At 39.1% G+C, this 18920-nt stretch overlaps 1 protein-coding gene across 4 annotated transcripts in view; it reads left to right on the top strand.

Annotated features, from left to right (window-relative positions):
- Positions 1 to 18572, top strand: part of LOC128737603 (uncharacterized) — an 89519-nt gene extending 70947 nt beyond the window's left edge. For all 4 annotated transcript variants that reach the window (XM_053832276.1, XM_053832278.1, XM_053832275.1 and 1 more), the window contains 4 exons: positions 8744 to 9415; positions 15369 to 15739; positions 15807 to 16328; positions 16386 to 18572. In XM_053832276.1, coding sequence (XP_053688251.1) covers positions 9334 to 9415; positions 15369 to 15739; positions 15807 to 16328; positions 16386 to 17492 — 2082 coding nt within the window. In that variant the 5' untranslated portion in view covers positions 8744 to 9333 and the 3' untranslated portion in view covers positions 17493 to 18572. The remainder of the gene's footprint in view (positions 1 to 8743; positions 9416 to 15368; positions 15740 to 15806; positions 16329 to 16385) is intronic.
- Positions 18573 to 18920: the final 348 nt, after the last annotated feature.

The following is an 18920-nucleotide window of genomic DNA, read 5'->3' as shown; positions in this document are numbered from 1 at the left end:
TAAAATACCCCATATGTGTGCAAAGTTAAAGTAATTATCCGGTTAGTCTCGTCCAACTTTCCTTCACCAACTAAGCTTTCTGATTCCTGCTACAGGTCATAGGCGACTATTGTGCTTAACCTTTAAGTCCCGACGCCGAAAATTGGGGTGCTTGAAATCAGACTTTTGGCTCCATTTACTTTAAATTTTATTCCATTTAATTCAACTTGTTTTAAAAGAACCGAATTAGATAGAGGCATCAATAGACTAAACAATTTATTAGTGAAATTTGGTACCGCTTTTGACGGAGGTATTCCGAATTGCAGTGGGGTTATTTTTTGCTGTCATAGGTAGTAGATAGATTGAAATAGAAATACAACAAATTAGACACTCCGGAATATCAGCTTTCAGTGCTTTCGGGGCTCCAATTCGTCATTTTATTCCGTAATGTCCAAGAACTTACTCTAATCAGCCAACATCCAAAATGTTAGGGACGTAAAACTTACAATTTTACCTAATAAATGCAATATTTTGCCATGCATTGGATGCATGCAGAAAGGATGTCACTGAATTGTTCAAAACTTTTCTGACTATTGTCATATTGTGATTATCATTCGGCTCAATGGGGGGCCATAACATCAAATCAAGTCATGTTAAGTTATATTGATTTTTTACTGAGCTTTATCTTCTGCTGCTTTAAAAATGGAGCTTTAGTATGGATTATGGAAATGTGCGTAACTGGAATTAAATTGGAATAACATTTTCATTGCTAGGCAGTCAAAACGGTTTATCTCTTCAAACATTTCAATGATTCGCAGAATCCTGGAGCTTTTGAGAAAAGATCTAATCATTTATGCTGGTCTTATAACAGGAAATTGTCCGATCTGCTATCATCCAAAGCTTAAAAAAACTCGGGACACCTGTTATGCCGAAGTCTGGGAATTTTTTTTTTGAATAGTTAGAGATATTTTTGTTAAAAAATGTCGGTAGCACATAACTTGCAAAAAAAGCAAAGCCATGCGTATAAACGTCCTTAAGAACTTGACCTTTCTTTATCGATAGACTTCGCAGCACAGCACATGCGTTCCAAGTAAAAAAGCTGTAGAGAACTACTAAATTGCCACTTTTACAAGATGATTAGATTCCGATACTATTTCGTGGTTACCGAGTTCTAGACTAGTAAGTGACACAGATTTGTATTATTCTAAAATCTAAGGTAACTAACCGAGTGACACACAAGTTTAAAGCAAAATTCAAATGATGGTCAAGTTACGCGCGTGTGGCTCTTTAAGGTGATGCAGTGGCACTCCATTATTATCAAGCTGGTTCATCTCAACCACAATGCTTACTTTATGTGCTTGAATCGAAAAATGTTGATGGTTTGTTCGGTTTGAACTGAAATTTAAGTACTGTACAACATTTTTGTATTAAATTTGTATTAATATGGAAAAATAAACACTGGTTTCTTCTCCTTTGTTTAGTTATTGAAGATTTGATGTTATTATTTTTTTCTTGACACCCCCCCCCCCTTGATCAATATTTCGAGACCAGGACATAAACTTTTTTCCAAATTTGTATAAGCCTTATTGGATAAAGTTTCTTCGTTGAGCGTCTTTAAAGCATATGAAAATGAAGAAAGTAAGGTGAAACTTATTCCCGGCTGAGTTTTACGAGTTATTTTGTAATTTTTGTATTACAGTGGTTTACCGATTTTATCTACCCATCCGAAAATTTTTGGTAGATATATTTGGAAAGTAGACAATTTTGGGGAAAAATAAATTGCTCCAAAATAATTTAAATAAACAAAAAATATTGTTATTATTAATCATTTTTTTCAATTATGTATTATTTCAGCGTAATTTTACGCATAGGGCTCATTTTATTCATATCAACCATTAGCCATAACGCATGTTAACTCAGCAATATTATGAAAAAAGACATATCGAAATTCAAAATTGCTCCGATTTTATTGAAATTTTGTGTACTTATTCCTTTACAGTAAATTTTAGATCCGTATTTTCATTTGGTACTTAGGATTCTCTTTTCGGAGTCAGTGTGGTCCCAAAAGTTGCCATTTTTCCACCTTTCTTTCTTTAAAAATTCATAACTTTTGATCCATTGAACCGATTGAAATTATGTTAATACCAAATGGAAAATATTTTAATGAGCTTTTCAGGAAAAAATATTGGACTGAAGCCCAAACTTTCGCAAAAATGCAAAAACATTGAAAAGATTCACTTTTTATGTTTTCATGGTGTATAGACCAAAGGAACTCTAAGTTTTCATAAAGTGTCGAGAATACAATGGAGACGCATGGTTTTTGTTTTTACTTGTAATAAAAGGGGGTTTTGACAAAGAAATGTGTCTCCTTTAAATCGCCATGCGAGTCCACTGCATTTACGCATCTTTATTCCTTAAAAAAAAGTGTATCTCAAAAACTGAAAATGTTACAGGTCTGTTTTTTATCGTATGTCGTATGTAAACAACTAGCTTGCCATTGAAAGTACATATAATGAAAAAATAAAAAACGAATATATTAAAAGTTTTAAGAGATTTTATGGCTCCTGCAAAAAATGTTTTTGCAATCATAAAAAAATTTGAACATCAGTTTATTGTTTTTTTCTTGTAAAACTTATTAAAATACCTTTTATTTGGTAATAAAATTATTAAAATCGGTTCAATGGATCAAAAGTTATGAATTTTTAAAGAAAGATAATCTTTTGATTAGAATTTTTAAAGAAAGAAAGGTGACAACCATAGTACATAGCGGAGACGGGGTGTGCCCGTTAGCGTTACGGTATAGAAAAATCTCAAAAAGGATCATTATGAAATGTTAAAAATATGCGTTACAAAATAAATGGAAGTTACTTTGCGTATTTGACTTCAGCATTATTATACCCATTCTGTATATAATTACATACCACAGATGCCATATAGTAAACTATAAAATACAAAGAAATATTCTCTGCTATTCATAAATTCATGAAATCTTCCAAATTTTCATGCCTCATGGTTGAAATGACAATTAAAAAAAAGGTAGATAAAACCGGGTCTAAATGGTAGACAAAATCGGGGGTACCTAAAATCGGGTGTAGATTAAACCAGGTGTAGATATAATCGGAATACCACTGTATTTTATTTTTATAATTCGATAGATTTAAAGAAATGACAGCTGCTTGTTCGTCGCAGACTCTTATGAAGCAGTCAATTTTCTATTATAAGTTTAAACCTCTGAAAAACATATTGCCATCATATATTATGATCTATTTTACCTTTGTTTTTATGAGTCCTTAATTTATTAACAAATATATAAATATTCAACCGAAACTGGAAGGCTCCATACGCAGTGGTACGTGTAACGAATTTTCAAAATAAGTTTTTGTCCACTATTATACCACCGCACAGTGGTTCCATTGGTATCAGAACACACGTTTTTTAATTGCGCCGAAATGGTTGATTATACTGGTTAAGTATGTTCAGAGAAATTTCTCAGCGTTAAAAGCTCTTTCATATGGCATGAACGATTATTTGATTAATCCCCCTAAAAGTTAGATAAAAAATTTATTTTTTGAACAGTAAGAGATACAGCAAAACAAAGTTCTACAAAATTTTTGAAAAGATTATTGTAAAGAACTTTGCCAAAGAAAGTAACCTTCTAGCTATTATAGTTTTAGAGATAAAGAACAATTTTTATGGAGACTTTACGAAAATCAATTTTTTTACCACAGTTCTTTCTACAGTATTTATACGCATTTGACATGTTCAGTAAAAATTTTCTAACAGTCAAATTACATACTTTTGTAGAATATAGTAACTTGCTATCGTCAATATTTGCGGAGAAAATTAAAGTTTTCGTTCAAAAATTAACCAATTTTCAACAGCAATAACTCCCAAACATGCAAATATATTCAAACCATTTATTACCCATGTGAAAGTACAAGAAAAATACTACAAAATGCAAAACAAATTAGCTTGACCCTGGCTATCTCTCTACCAAAACGCTCGCATTGAAAATTGTTACTCAGTTGAATTTAATATGGCGCAGTGTAAAAACCGTGTTATCCCGATCAAGTAAGTGTGCAAAATAAATAATGAAAATGTGTAATCCAAGTAGTATGGATTATTTGTAGAGAAAAAGATTTTCAAAATTCGTTTTCGGATGAAATTTGATTACTGCAGTTCGAGGTGTACGAATTTCGAAATGTATTTGAAGATCCATCATCCTCACTATCGCTATTATTGTGCATATCATATGTACTGACCAACAGTTGCAGTAGGTACATCTTCAGAGGACATGGCGTTTTTGTTATTTGGTAGTTCCCTCATGCTAGAAATTACCGGATCAGAAGATTCAGACGGCAGAAGATCCGTATTTGTAGCCATTCTGGAGATCTTCCTTGTGTGATGAGTTCGGAACTGTTGTATGTCCTTGTCCACCATTGTCATCATCAGCTCGTAACCACTACCGTTCTACCTTCACATTCAATGGATGTAGGATGAATTTTTGCGATTTACTGGTCTATGTTAATTTTTTCTTGCAGCGTTAGTGCAGTCGTTTCCTTTGCAAACTGGAGATGCAACGGCCGGCAATGCCTGGTCGAAGACGATCTAATTAGGCTGATTTAAAGAAACATATCTGGTCGAAGATGGATGTGGATTTGGGAATATATTCTTTCCATTTGTTACTGCTTTCATGGGAACAATTGATGTGACACAAAGGCTTGAGTTGGACTTCGTGCCATCATCATCATCAATGAATGTTTGCTAATACTCGCTAAGATCTGCGGTTCCATCTTCCATCGCAACCGTATTTTACGAAAAAAGTTACTGTCTTCAGTTCTTCACCAGAAAACGTGTTTAGTGATGCAGCTTTCGAGCTGATAATACTGGACGAGGTCTGATATGCACAGTAACAGCGATAGTGAGGATGAAGTATCTTCAAATACACTTCGAAATTTGTACACCTCGAACTGCAGTAATTAAATTTCATCCGAAAACGAATTTGGAAAATCTTAATAATCCATGCTGCTTGGATTACCCATTTTCATAATTTATTTTGCACACTTTACTTGATCGGGATAACACGGTTTTTACACTACGCCATATTAAATTCAACCGAGTAACAATTTTCAATGCGAGTGTTTTGGTCGAGGGATAGCCAGGGTCAAGCTAATTTGTTTTGAATTTTGTAGTATTTTTCTTGTACTTTCACATGGGTAATAAATGGCTTGAATATATTTGCATGTTTGGGAGTTATTGCTGTTGAAAATTGGTTAATTTTTAAACGAAAACTTTAATTTTCTCCGCAAATATTGACGATAGCAAGTTACTATATTCTACAAAAGTATGTAATTTGACTGTTAGAAAATCTTTGCCGAACATGTCAAATGCGTATAAATACTGTAGAAAGAACTGTGATCAAAAAATTGATTTTCGTAAAGTCTCCATAAAAATTGTTCTTTATCTCTAAAACTATAATAGCTAGAAGGTTACTTTCTTTGGCAAAGTTCTTTACAATAATCTTTTCAAAAATTTTGTAGAACTTTGTTTTGCTGTATCTCTTACTGTTCAAAAAATAAATTTTTTATCTAACTTTTAGGGGGATTAATCAAATAATCGTTCATGCCATATGAAAGAGCTTTTAACGCTGAGAAATTTCTCTGAACATACTTAACCAGTATAATCAACCATTTCGGCGCAATTAAAAAAACGCGTGTTCTGATACCAATGGGACCACTGTGCACCGTATGTTTCTCCAATGTCCTCACAAGTTACTTCAATCAAGCATATGAGGCGGCTCAATGACAGAGATCGCCATTTCTGAGCAAAAAATATTAATTGGAATTTTATTCAAATTTACCGTATGCTAATCATCCATACCGTTTTCGGTGGACACAACAGGTGTACGGGTAGTAAAGGTACTGTACCGAACCTTTTGTAAAGTTGGGCACAGTTCACGCGTGGTTGTTTTATGCTGTCAGCTTTGGCGTACAGAAACGCTGATGGATGAACCAAGGGCATGTCGTCTGATTTGTCAATGTTCAAATAGTTGAAATCATGCCCGATCGTGCTTGTGTCATTTAACTAACCTAAGTCAAAATTTCGGACTCCACCCAGCACCCACATTGTCCGCAGTTTATTTGAGTGCGGTGCTTTATTCATACCGCTCAGTCACGTATGGGCTAGAGGCAACATAGGTGGAACCATCAAGGCCGAGGTCGTGTGTTGAAAGCTATTGATTATATTAACATATATTACATATTTTTAAAATAAATTAAAGCTAAATGAAATTTATATCTGTATTTGAGAAACAGTAGAACGTAACTTGTTATAAAGCAAAAACAAGTAATACCAATGATTCACAATTAAATTTGGATAAATAGATGAATAGTGTTGGTGAAACATTTAACCAGGACTTTTCCTTCCAACTCGTTAGGCAGTTAAAATTAGGTCACCAGGGTGAAGGCGGTGAAATTGATTTCGAAACTAATGCAGGCACTTGAATGCATAATTGAATCCACTTATCTCAAAATAAGACACAATATCATAAACGTCAATGACCGTTACTGAATACTGTAGTATATTCATAACAATAACATATGCACGACTATATCACAAAAGCAACTACTAAAGTTGGCAATGTATAGAAATGATTTGCACAATTCGCGTGCAAAAATTAGCGACAGCTCTGTTCCACTACTGCTTCAATGAGATAATTCAAGCACGAATTGGCACGCGAAGACGTTCTTTTTAAATTCTGTATGTCTCACTTTATATTCTATTCACACTTTCAAGATGTTAGCAAATTATCATATTCAAATTATCATATATTTTACTATTGAATATATTCCAATTATTTTGTTCTATTTAAGGAAATGACTTATTGTGTTTATACGTTTAATGATTCATGTTATTGTACGTTACTTTTTATGATCAAGCATCGCTTTACGTTGCGCTTTGTTTTTATATCATGTTATAATTTGATTGATACAATCGTTGTAAAGCAAAATGTAGAACACAGCTGTGCATCATCAAAGAAAGGAAATCACTCGTAGCAAACGATTCTGCAAAGAGATTTCAAAGTCCAGCACTAGCTAGAGCACTAGAGATAATTCTTACTTAATTGATTGCTCGTGTGACCCTACGAGCCCTTTGAATTATGCACTAACTAGGTTCCCATTCCGTTTCGTTCTGAGCATTAGTGATATGTAATTAGTTTTGGGTTAGTAAATCATCAGGTGTGTTTTGCAAATGAATCATATGTGCAACTGACACTTTTGGCAAGCAACTTATGACACATCGAAAAACCGAAACGACTGCCAAACGAACAGGAAGCTTTACAGCCTTTAGGAAACCATTTGGCACGATGTGCATCGTTATGCACCCAACTGTCGATTGTGTTACATATGGTGCTGGTTTTATTCAATCACAGCTTGTACCGCTGCAGTAGCTTCGACAGACGTGCGAAACATTATCTATTCATGTGATGATCCCTCGGACTTCGTCGTTACTGTCGCCGAATCGAAGCACCAACAAAACCAAGCCAATTTTTAGTATGGTTCAAGAGTAGGTAATACACAGAGGAATAAGTGCACGATAAAATCCAATTACGGTTTCCATTGATTGCCACTTCCGAGAGCTGAACTTCTGCTGTCATCCTCCCACACCGCACCGTCATCCATCTAACGCCAACAGCGAATCCACTTGAGAAATGGAACGGTGCTCGCCTTGCATGAATGAATAAGCAGACTGGCAGCCGGTCTGCATCCAGATCTACGACCTATGATTGAAAAATTGAAAATGTCAATAAAACTTTCAAAACGGGTGAAACAAAAGAACTCACTAAAATGTACATCGATAAATCAATCACAGCGCTACCGCACCGGGAGTTGCCTGCTGGTTAGCTTTTATGGAGCATTGTAACGATCGCTATTTTTGTTTTGTGTTAGAGAAAACTGGCGAGGTGTGTATAGAGTACTCCCATTTGGACAACCATTATTGCTATTTACCCTATTCGTTCGGGCTCAACAATTCATATGCATTTTGCCTCGAGCTTTTTCTACTCATTGAAGTAGGTAAGTACATAACCTGGTTAATGACAGTACTGTGTGAATGCAATTCTCCTTCCCATTTCCATTGTTTCGATCGGATTATACTTTTCAGCCAGGGACGGTGGCTATGAACTGACACAGTTAGCATGATGTCATCAAATTCTGAATTAGTTAAAGAGTGACAAGGACGATGATTCTGTTTTTTTTGGGAGGTAGCACTATACAAGACTCGAATGATAAAAATTTGTAACTTTGTATGTAATTTAACAAAGCTTTAAAACATTATGTGTAGGAAGCACTGGTGTGTCTAGACCTAAACAAAAAGTTTTTAAAGGTAGTTTTTAGATAATACAGCCCATAATATTGTATTGTATAATGAATAACCCATAATATTGTACTCTTCTAAGGGAAGTTGTACTTGTATTGCACTTTTGCTAAGGGAAAGGCGAAACGAATACTCGGGGAATGCGAAATTAGATATTCGATTTTCCCTCCATTTGTTTTATTTTATTCTAAAAAAAGTCTGTAAAATTTTAATCCTGACAATAAAGTATTCGTTCGACGAGGTGCAATATAAACACGGTCTGATGACACCCCGTTGACCTCAATTCGCTGCAAGCTTCTACCTTGCCAGCACATCGTACGTTCTATCCATAAAACCCCATTTCTAGACTGTCTGACTGATTTGCTATTTCCTATTTCCTTCTTTTCAGATTTTCCACTTTCCACGTCGAAGCGGAAACTTATAAGCAGTTTATGTTGAGCTGGAACACTTCGCCACTAGTCGTGGTTAGTGTAGAAGAAAAAGAAGCAACAGAAAAATTATCCGCGGCCCGAAGCTATTAGATTATTTTATTTCCTCGGAGACCATCTCGTTACTCGAACCCACCGTCGCCAGCCCAGAACATCGCCTGGTGTCAACGATTCGCCTCATCATCGCCGTCACCATCGACATCACACCACGGACGTTTGGAGAAATTAGAAGAAATGGATCAACGCTGTCCAAACATTTGCTGAGCCACTCCCCGGTGGAGTGATAACCCGTAGTACCGCTACCTGTGATGCTTTGAGGTGGCGTCCACCGCAACCTGCCAATTTGTGTGTTCACAGTTCCATACCCGCCCATTGAAGTGAAACGAAGGGTGTGTATTTTTCCCACGCGCTGTTCTGTGATTTGTGATTGAAAAGGACACACACACGCTATTGTGTGTGAATTTTAGTGGAAAGTAAAAGCGAAACCACTGCACTGCGCTGTCATCATCGCCGGAGTCAACTTGTAATCGGCTGTGTAAACTAATACAAGATGGGAGCGCCACCTGTCAAGAAGCCATTAGTTAACCGAAACCTCATATCGCTCAAGGTTGTTCTGTTCTTGTTCTATGCCGGTGAGTTAAATTTTTTATTCACTCCGTGACTATTTCGTGATGTTTTCTGTATTTGACACCAAATGGTACGTTTTATTTAAAATTGTTGAAAGCATTTTAACACCTTGAAATTTAATTTTTTTTTAAAAACTGCGCATGGTTTGACTGCCCAGGCTTGGCGAAGGACTACGCAAAGTTAGTATTCACAGAGATACATGAAAGGCATACACTTAAAAAAATCGGCACGTCAAGTTTACGTGAAAACATGGGTAATTCTCATCTATCACACTTTTCATGCAACATTCATATGAATTGTTGGTAACTTGCACTCATACTAACCAGTTTACGTGCAATCCCGGTAAATTATATCAACTTTCCTATTAACCCATTTCCTCCCAGCGTTGCGAAAACGCAACGCACTTTCATACGATTCTAGAGAAGGCCCGGTTTAAGATATCAACTTGAACCCTGAGAAACAAAGAAAGATTGGAAAAAATCTAATCGACCTGTTTTTGCTCAAAGGTTAGATGTTACATGTAACATAGTTACAGCTGTGACAAAACAACAGGTTTTGCTATTTTTCAGACAGTTAAGGAAAAATGCTCATAAAACTCGATTTTACCTCTATTAACGCCTGACCTATCAATCAGTGTTAGTAAGAATCGGTTGCTTACCAAAAAAAACTTTGTTTCATAATTTTGATTATTTTTGTAATTTTAAGATAGGTTTGAAGCTTTGCGTTGCGAAAACGCAACGCTAGGAAGTATCGATATCCAAAATTTGCAACAGGAACGTTTGTTTTCGTTCGTTCGCTGCGGTGTTTCATTTGATGTCGTTGCTTTTTAGTTAACAAATGAATGTAAATCTTATCTTTCGCTTATTTAAAATATCCCGGAAACATTATAAAAGTGTACATAACATAGAATTCGCAGCTTCAAACACTGTTGGCAGATGGAGAAGCCGTTGTAATAAGAGCGTGATAAAATTGTTAAAGTACCTACCTTTGCCTCCGGAATATCTGGAGGAATTGAGTGATGGCAACGACAGTTTCATGGACCCCAATTTAATGTTACAACCTTTCCGGAACCTGTTGGTAGGCATTTAATCATCTGCGATGATATGCATTTAGCATTCAAACTGCATACTATGCGTCTAGTGCTAAGATGGTCTCCAACCCAAATGTTTCGATATCTATCATAAAACATAACATGTAATACTCTAAATCGTTCATTGAATCTTTATTAATATTCAAAATCACAAAAGAAAATCACAAATTTGATTTAACGGTAAAAAAGTATGAAGTATTTATATGCATAATAATGAAGGTATGCAAAAACGGTATACCCTTAACGCCCAGCGTTGCGTTTTCGCAACGTAGCGTTGCGGGACAAAGGGTCAAAATTAAAAATACATGTCAGCGACTTTTTCTTAGTTGACCTAAAAGAGAATTTTCCTGAAAGTTTCAACTTTCTATCCCTGCTGGGAAAAGTTTGAGGCTTAATGGGTTAACTAGTACATGAAGTTCATGTAAGTTGCTGTACGGGTGTTTACGTGGATGCGACGTGACGATTTTTTAGAGTGTATATATTTGAGTTAATGTTATCAGATAGCGCGTTTCCCAAATGGGAGTTCATGAATTTAAATTTTAAATTTGAATATGTACTTTACTCTACTAATATGTCCGCGTCCGCCGGTCCGGCAGAATAAAGACATGAAATCAGAGATCTCCACTGTTGACGGTTACCCGCCATAGCTTCTACCTGTCCCCAGGACAGGTTCTCGTGTACAACCTGGATGTCGTTGGCTAATCTGCGTCGCCATGAGCCTTTGGGTCTGCTTCTTCTACGCTGTCCTTGCGGATTCCAGTCGAGTGCTTCTCTGTAGCTCTCGTTCGATTCTTTTCTCAAGGTATGCCCGATCTACTTCCACCTACGTTCACGAATTTCTGTGGCTATCGGCCGTTGATGACATCGACGATGGAGTTCCTCACTGGATATCCAGTTGTCAGGCCACCAGGCACGATTGATATATCGCAGGCACTGGTTAATAAATACCTGCACTTTTCCGTTGTCTCCGCTGAGACGCACCGCGTTTCGCAGACATACATCAGTACGAATTTGTCGTGAAAATTTAGAGTTTCGTATGCAGAGCAATCTAGTTTGAGTGCCAAATGTTTCGCAGACCTGCAAAGGCATCCCCCGGCCTTCCTGATCCGTGTGGCTGTATCAGTCTTGGTACCACCATTGGGCGTTGGCTGGCTACCAAGATATTGAAAGGCGTCTACCTGCTCAACTTGTTGTTCGGTTACTGTAAAATTGGTGGGATTGTCAGTGTTCACTACCATAAACTTAGTTTTTCCTCAATTGACTGTGAAACCTGCTGCCTGGAAGCTCTCGGAGAGGTCACCTAACTTGCTCTGCATATCGTTTAGGCGTTGTGCGAACAAGACAATGTCGTCGGCTAGGTCGAGGTCATTTAGCTGCTCCATCGTTAGAGGATTCAAAAACAATCGTCGATTTGGTCTACTGTCAATTGCTCCAACTAATAGCTCATTCATAACGATGAGAAACAGAAGCGGTGATAAAATGCAGCCCTGTCTCACGCCAGCAGTAGCCCTTATGGGGTCGGACAAGACACCGTCGTGCAAAACCTTGAACGAGAACGCTTCGTACTGAGTCTCGATGAGATGGACTAGCTTATCTGGAACACCTCTACGCCTAAGTGCGCCCCAGATGTTTTCGTGGTTGAGACGGTCAAACGCCTTTTCGAAGTTAACGAACACCAGTAGAAGAGAGTCCTGGAGTTCGTTGATCTGCTTCAATATAATGCGGAGCGTTGTGATTTGATCTACACTACCGCCGAAGAGTAGCGTCGATCTTCTCCTGCATCCGGTTGAGGCTTACCTTACAGAGTACTTTGAGAGTAATACAGAGCAACGTGATGCCACGCCAGTTACAGCATTTAGTTAGGTCTTCTTTCTTAGGGACTTTGACCAATATGCCCTGCATTCAGTCCACTGGAAAAGTCCGGTTTCCCAAATATTGCTGAAAAGCTGATGCATTATCTGGGCGGACAAAGATGGGTCAGCTTTGAGCATTTCGGCTGAAATACAGTGTATTCCTGGCGCTCTATTAGATTTCATACTCTTGATGGCTGCTACAATTTCATCCAGTGATGGTGCCTCCGAGTTGACGCCATTAATTCGACAAACTGTAGGCGTCATACGCTGCTGGTTTTGATGGTCTCTGATATTAGAAACTCGGAAGAGTTGTTCAAAATGCTCGCTTAAGCTGTTCTGTACGGTCAGTCAGTAGCTGACGAGCTCTGTCTTTTAGCTGCATCTTTGTATTCGACCTGGCACCACTAAGGCGGCGAGAAATATCGTACAACAAACGGATATCACCATTGGCGACGGCGATTTCTCCTTGTTCGGCTAAGGAGTTAGTCCAGGCTCTCTTGTCCCGCCTACAAACACGTTTAACAGCCCTCTCCAGTTCGGCGTATCGTTGACGGGCAGCTGTCTTAGCCGATTTGGTCCGCGCTCGTTTAATGCCGGCTTTCGCCTCTCTCCGCTCGTCGATCTTCCTCCAAGTTTCATCCAAAATCCACTCCCTCCGCCTGCTACGCGCTTTGCCGAGGATTTCATCACTGGTCGTGATCAAGGTGCGTTAAAATAGTTAAATTAAATTTTCACAGTTTGTAGAACAAAAGTGCGCGGAGCGATTGGTTAGCAACCATCGACATTGTTTATACACATTTAATAGTTTCCGCTTTGAAAATTTCGGTGATCGTCAAGGGTAACCTTGCGGGGGTGATAAACAAATTCGAACATCATAAAACCTCTCTTGACTAACCTTGATCGTGATGAAGGCGTCCCTCGACGGATCCACCAGGTGGCAACTCCGAGACTCGGGATTCAAGTTGTTCGACAAAGGCTCTTTTCACCTCAGAATTCTTCTATCGGCGGACATCGTAGCGGCACCCAACTTTCTCCTCCCGTCGTTGGACACGTCCGACGCGCAAACGTATTTCAGCGATAACAAGATGATGGTCGGATGCGATATCAGCGTTGCGTTTGTTGCGTACATCAAGAAGGCTCCTTCGCCATTTTCGGCTGATGCAGATGTGGTCGATTTGGTTTTCTGTTCGGCCGTCGCGAGAAATTCACGTGACTTTATGTACTGGTCTATGGGAGAAGAGCGATCCACCAATGACCATGTTGTTATCACCAATGACCATGTTGTTATCACCGCAAAATTCTGTAAACAGCTCCGAGTTTTCGCTCATCTCTCCTAGGCCATGGCGTCCCATGACGCGTTCAAGGTCCGCCTTGTTTGAGCCAGTCTTCGCGTTGAAGTCGCCCAAGTGGATTTGGATGTCCCCCTTCGGGATTTTCTCAACCACGCTGTTTAGTTACAGAGAACAGATATCCATTCAGGAACGAATTTTTCGGGAATTCTTGGATAAATTTTCAAATTAAAATCACCTAATATGCTAGCGTCACCACCACTATAGTTTCCCAACTAAATGATTCCTTTGATTTGCACACTGACAACTTTTGGCTCCTCTGGCGCTAGTATATATTGACTATAAGCGTTATGCTCGCGCCAGAAGCTAGTTGTTGTGAGTTTAGTGTAGAATGCGCCTTTAGCGACATCATCACTATAGTTTCCCAACTAATTTGACATTAGTTTTATCCAAGTGGAGAGCTTTCGCTTGAATGTCTGTTCTCTGTGGTTTAGCTGCTTGTAAAAACTCTCTTTCTCCTACAGGTCGGCAGCATCTGTTGGCGCATAGCACTAGATTGCTGTAAGGTTCCTAACCCGTGTTCTGAATCTGGCAACGATTATTCGCTAATTTATTGGTTCTCACTTCATCAGGACCGCATGTGCCCCTGGGCTCAGTAGGAATCCAACTCCTCTTTCTCGAGTAGCATTTTCACCTCGTATGCCAGAGTAGAGCAAGACTTGCGGCCAGCTTCCCTTGCAAGTTAAGCCAGCTTGCCCTGCTGGGTCATTATATTCCATGTTCCGACTCGTGTCTGTGTTTTCATGCTAAAGGTTGTTGCCAATAATCATTAATTGAGAAATTTCTTCTTTCATTTTCAATAACTCTTTGTGTTCCGGTACAGTACCCAGGTAACAATTAGGGTTTTATTACTCTGGCACCAAGTGGAAGTAGAAATAGAAGTTATTGAACAAAGGTCATGGAATGCACATGTTCACCCTTTGCCAGCCACGTCGAACTTTCGGCTCTTCAGTACGTCGGAGAGCACTCGAGTGCTCCATTGGAAGTTGAGAGATTTTAAGGCTCAAGTTTCCAATCCATTGTCCTTTTTCGTCGGGTGGATCTATTCCGGTTGTTCCAGTCCGAATTCCTTTGTTCCTCGCTCATTGTCTAATTGTTTTTCGTGGTGGTGGATTGCAAGGTCTGCGGCACCAACCCCTTGTTTCACCGGAGGGCCAACGAAGCTCGTAAGCTTAGTGGAGGCCAACCCAAGCAATAATGTGAGTTTTATTGTACTCTTATGGTGGTCTTCAAGTCCAATTTTGGTCTTAAATGCCATCATAAGAGTGTAATAAATCCCATATTGTTACTAGGGAAGGTCGTATGCTCTCTATAATCATACCCTACTCCCTATCAGCATACGACCTTGGCTTCCACCGGGGTTGGTTACCCGATCTCCCCCAATGTTGCTCGTATCCCGGTTGGTGCCACGAGGAAGTAAATTGTAATGCACAGCGTTGTGAATGGTCTACGCGTGATCGGCCAGCATGGAATCTAGTATGTTCGTGAGTATATAAAAAATAATTGTTTTTGCAGTAGGGCCACATCACGCCGCTAGGTGGATTAATCCCAGTTTTTATTTTGATTACTCGGTTTTCACCAAACCATACTCTATGTTCAAATAATCTTTGTTTTCGTATCCCGTCAAATCGACTTTCAAACAACTAATCCACTGTTTTACTTTCAGGTCTAGGATGTCTTCATCCGTATCTCCAAAAACACATGACCCTAACCGGGCTCAACTACAAAGAGTCACAGATCATTTCTATAGTGGCTCCGCTGATTGCCATACTAGGTCCACTGATATTTGCACCACTGGCAGATCGACTAGCCGGAACCAACGGTCCATCGTACGGCAAACGCTTACGCTTGATGGCTTCCTTCTGTATGATCTTCTCCGCTATCCTGTACGCGATCCTGTTCTTCGCTGTTCCTCCAGTTGAACGTCACGAATCCAGCCGCTCACAGGTTAGCTTCGCATGTGATCTGGATGGAGCCATTATCTTCCAGCAGCGCTGCTCTGAAGAACGAACCTGCTATCAATGGAAGCGTGAGAAGGTTAGTTAAACAAAGTGTTTCTCTCTAAAACCATTATCTAATAAAAATATTTCTTAATTTATTTCAGATTGGTCACCTAACGCTCACAAACTGCTCATACACCTGCCAGAAACCGGTCGAATTCGAGAACCTAAACCATCCGTACACCAAAGGTGTAACGATTGCACCCTCGACGGAAAGCTCCATCGAGGACGACGAATACGATCTGATAGATGACGATACGGACATTGCGCCGGCCAATCTGGAAATACCCCGACCAGAGGTGGACAACACTCCCATTCCGGTGCCACATATCTGCGAGCGACATGGCGGACCGGAAAACGAAATCTGCCATGCCTATACGAAAGCCACCGAATCACTGAAATTCGAGACTGTATTAAGGAGTGCGGTTAACGAAGAAAACGAAACGCACAGTGCCGAATGGTGCCGCTACCCGTTAGACGGTTTCTCGTGTAATATTCCGGAGAAGCAGGTCATCTGGATGAAATTGCTAATCAATTCGTCCAATTGTACCCCGAAGATCGAGTGCGAAGTTCATAACCCGTACGACAATGAGGAAAGTGTGCTGGCTGAGAGTGTTTGCATGAAAGTAATTGGCTTCTGTTTTAGGTTAGAATTGGATTTTTAAAGTTTGTTTTCATTTCAGATCGTTGGAGACCCGGAAACCACCTTTTGGTCGTATTTACTACTTCGCTCCTTTGCGGATGCTTTTCCGTTGGCAGTTATTGTCCTGCTGAATGCTGCAACGATTATTGCCACTAGAGAGACCTCAACTGGACGGGGTGACTTTGGCCGGCAGATTGTCTGGGGTGCCATCGGATGGGCCCTCTTCTATTTTGTTCTTTCTTGGGTATTTGAAACCTACTACGTTTACATTGCATTGGTGGCTTTGGCCGCTATTGTTTTACTATGCTCTTCCGGAATGCCTCTTTCTCCTCCGGAAATGTGGTGGCACACAAAATGCGGAATGGTAGCCGTTCCTATGTCTGCAATCCGACGCTACGTCCCGGAAGCTGCTGGATTGTGCTTTGTTACACTAATCTTGGGAACGTTTTGGAGTGTCTTAGATAACTATGAGGGAGTCTTCGTGAAAAACTTTGATGTTCTCCCATACTCTGAAGAATACTACGGAACGACGTGGAGTGTGTTTGTTATTTTGGGTGCTATCCTGGTCATTCCTATTTTGTGGTACGCCGAGCACATCGTGGATTACTGTGGCCATTCAAACATCTTAATCGCCGCTATTACGACCTTTATCTTCCGATTTTCTTTACTTGCTTGTCTAGATGTCACTTGGTGGCGTGTGGTTATAGACTTTCTATATGCAGTTACCCTTGGATTGACCTGGCTCACGATCGTGTTTTATATGCGTCACATAATTCCTCGACGTATTATTACCACGGGCCAAGCTCTTCCCGTTATTTTCCATTTTTGTCTAGGTCGATTCATTGGTGCACTGATTGGAACATGGATAAAGTTAGACTGTCTGATCGTTACTTTCCAAGCTTTAGCCATCACTGCCTGTGTCGTAGCAGTAGTTTACTTCCTATTGTACCACCTAGTCCTGGCTCCTCGCTGTGCCGCCCGACTCAATACTGTGCCATCCTCGTCTGCACTGAACATTACTGCTCCGGAAGCCAATGGCCGTCAAACAGCACCTCAGACACAACCATTGCAATCTTCCAACGGAAATTATCAACCCCTCCGAATTTATCACAACTACCGCGGCAGGAAAGGTCACTTTAGATACTAAACGCCAGCTAAGACACCGTTGAGCGATATAATATTTTTCAATTAGAACGCGAAAAAGCGATTATTCGTGTAAAAATATAGTAGCTCCCAAAATTGGTACCAAAATATACTCGAACTATCAGTGAAGCAGTTCGAAATGTAGATTATTTATTTTAGATTTTTTATGTCTTTTTTAGAGCGAGCTAATTCAGACAAAGTGTAGCTTTTAGGTTCGTTGAATATTGATTGTATTATTTTCTATTGATGATTTATCAGTGTCAAAAATATTTTTAAGTTACAGTGCAGAATGCTTTTAGGAAAGAAACTAAACTCTCCATTAAACTGGTATTGTGCAGTGAATATCTATAGAGTTACTGAGTATTTTACGCTTAAATTCTACCTACTAATAAAAAAGGTAAGCTTCCTATGAAGACTTACGGTTGTTGAATGACTGTCAATAAAACTCAAAACAAAAAATATCAGAAGTCGTACAGGATAAAGCGCTAAAAGCAAATATCTGTATCGAATCAATACGATTGAAGAGCCTGTTTCAATTAAACCGTTTGAACTATATACTTAAAGCATAAGTGTACCTTAGCATAAGGCACGGAAAGCAAGCTTTAAAGCTGACTACTACCAATAAAATCGCCGGAAATATTCACTTATACTATTCGCAATACTAGTGAAATGCTTTAACCGACAGCACAAATTATAGGAATCAGTTTAGTTTTTACTCCATACATCATAGTACCGGTCTCTCATAATGGTCACTATGTGCATGAAAACCACCCAAGCCTTGACAAATGTCTTTCAACCTCAAAATCATTTGCCGCAGCAAACAAACGTACACCTGCAATTTTAATATCGATGCACACACAAATATTTTTGAACTAGCCTCAATAATCGATCAAAACAATCAATACTCTTAAAAATAGCTACCGGTATACGACGGATTACTGTACGGTACGATAAATGCATTCACAGAAATTTTTTCGAATATTTCTAACAACATGTAAATTCGCATTGCTTTCCTCACTACAAAGTGCAAACAAACGTTAATATTTATAGGTATGCAATCGAAATCAAATTATAAGCTGAAGCTGACAACTGTAATTCTTTATATTTGTAAATAAAAATGCGCTATATAAATGCTTTATTTTTAATGGTGAAGAACCCGTTCAATGAAACACTTCAAAGGACCGCAGTTTGAACCACACAGATCTATACAGGGTTCGGCACTCGATCTGTAACCAACTTCAGAAAGTCAGAAAACAAAGAAAACAGGAATGTCAGAAAACAACGCATTCAGAAAATAGAGAAAACAAGAAAGTGAGAAAACACGGAAGTCAGAAAACAGAGAAAACAGGAAAGTTACAAAACAGAGAAGCCAGAAAACAGAGAAAACAGGAAAGTCACAAAACAGGAAAACCAGAAAACAGGAAAGTCAGAA

Source organism: Sabethes cyaneus, chromosome 2 (assembly GCF_943734655.1).
Source record: "Sabethes cyaneus chromosome 2, idSabCyanKW18_F2, whole genome shotgun sequence".
NCBI lineage: Eukaryota > Metazoa > Arthropoda > Insecta > Diptera > Culicidae > Sabethes > Sabethes cyaneus.
This window is presented reverse-complemented; position numbering and strand designations above follow the sequence as displayed.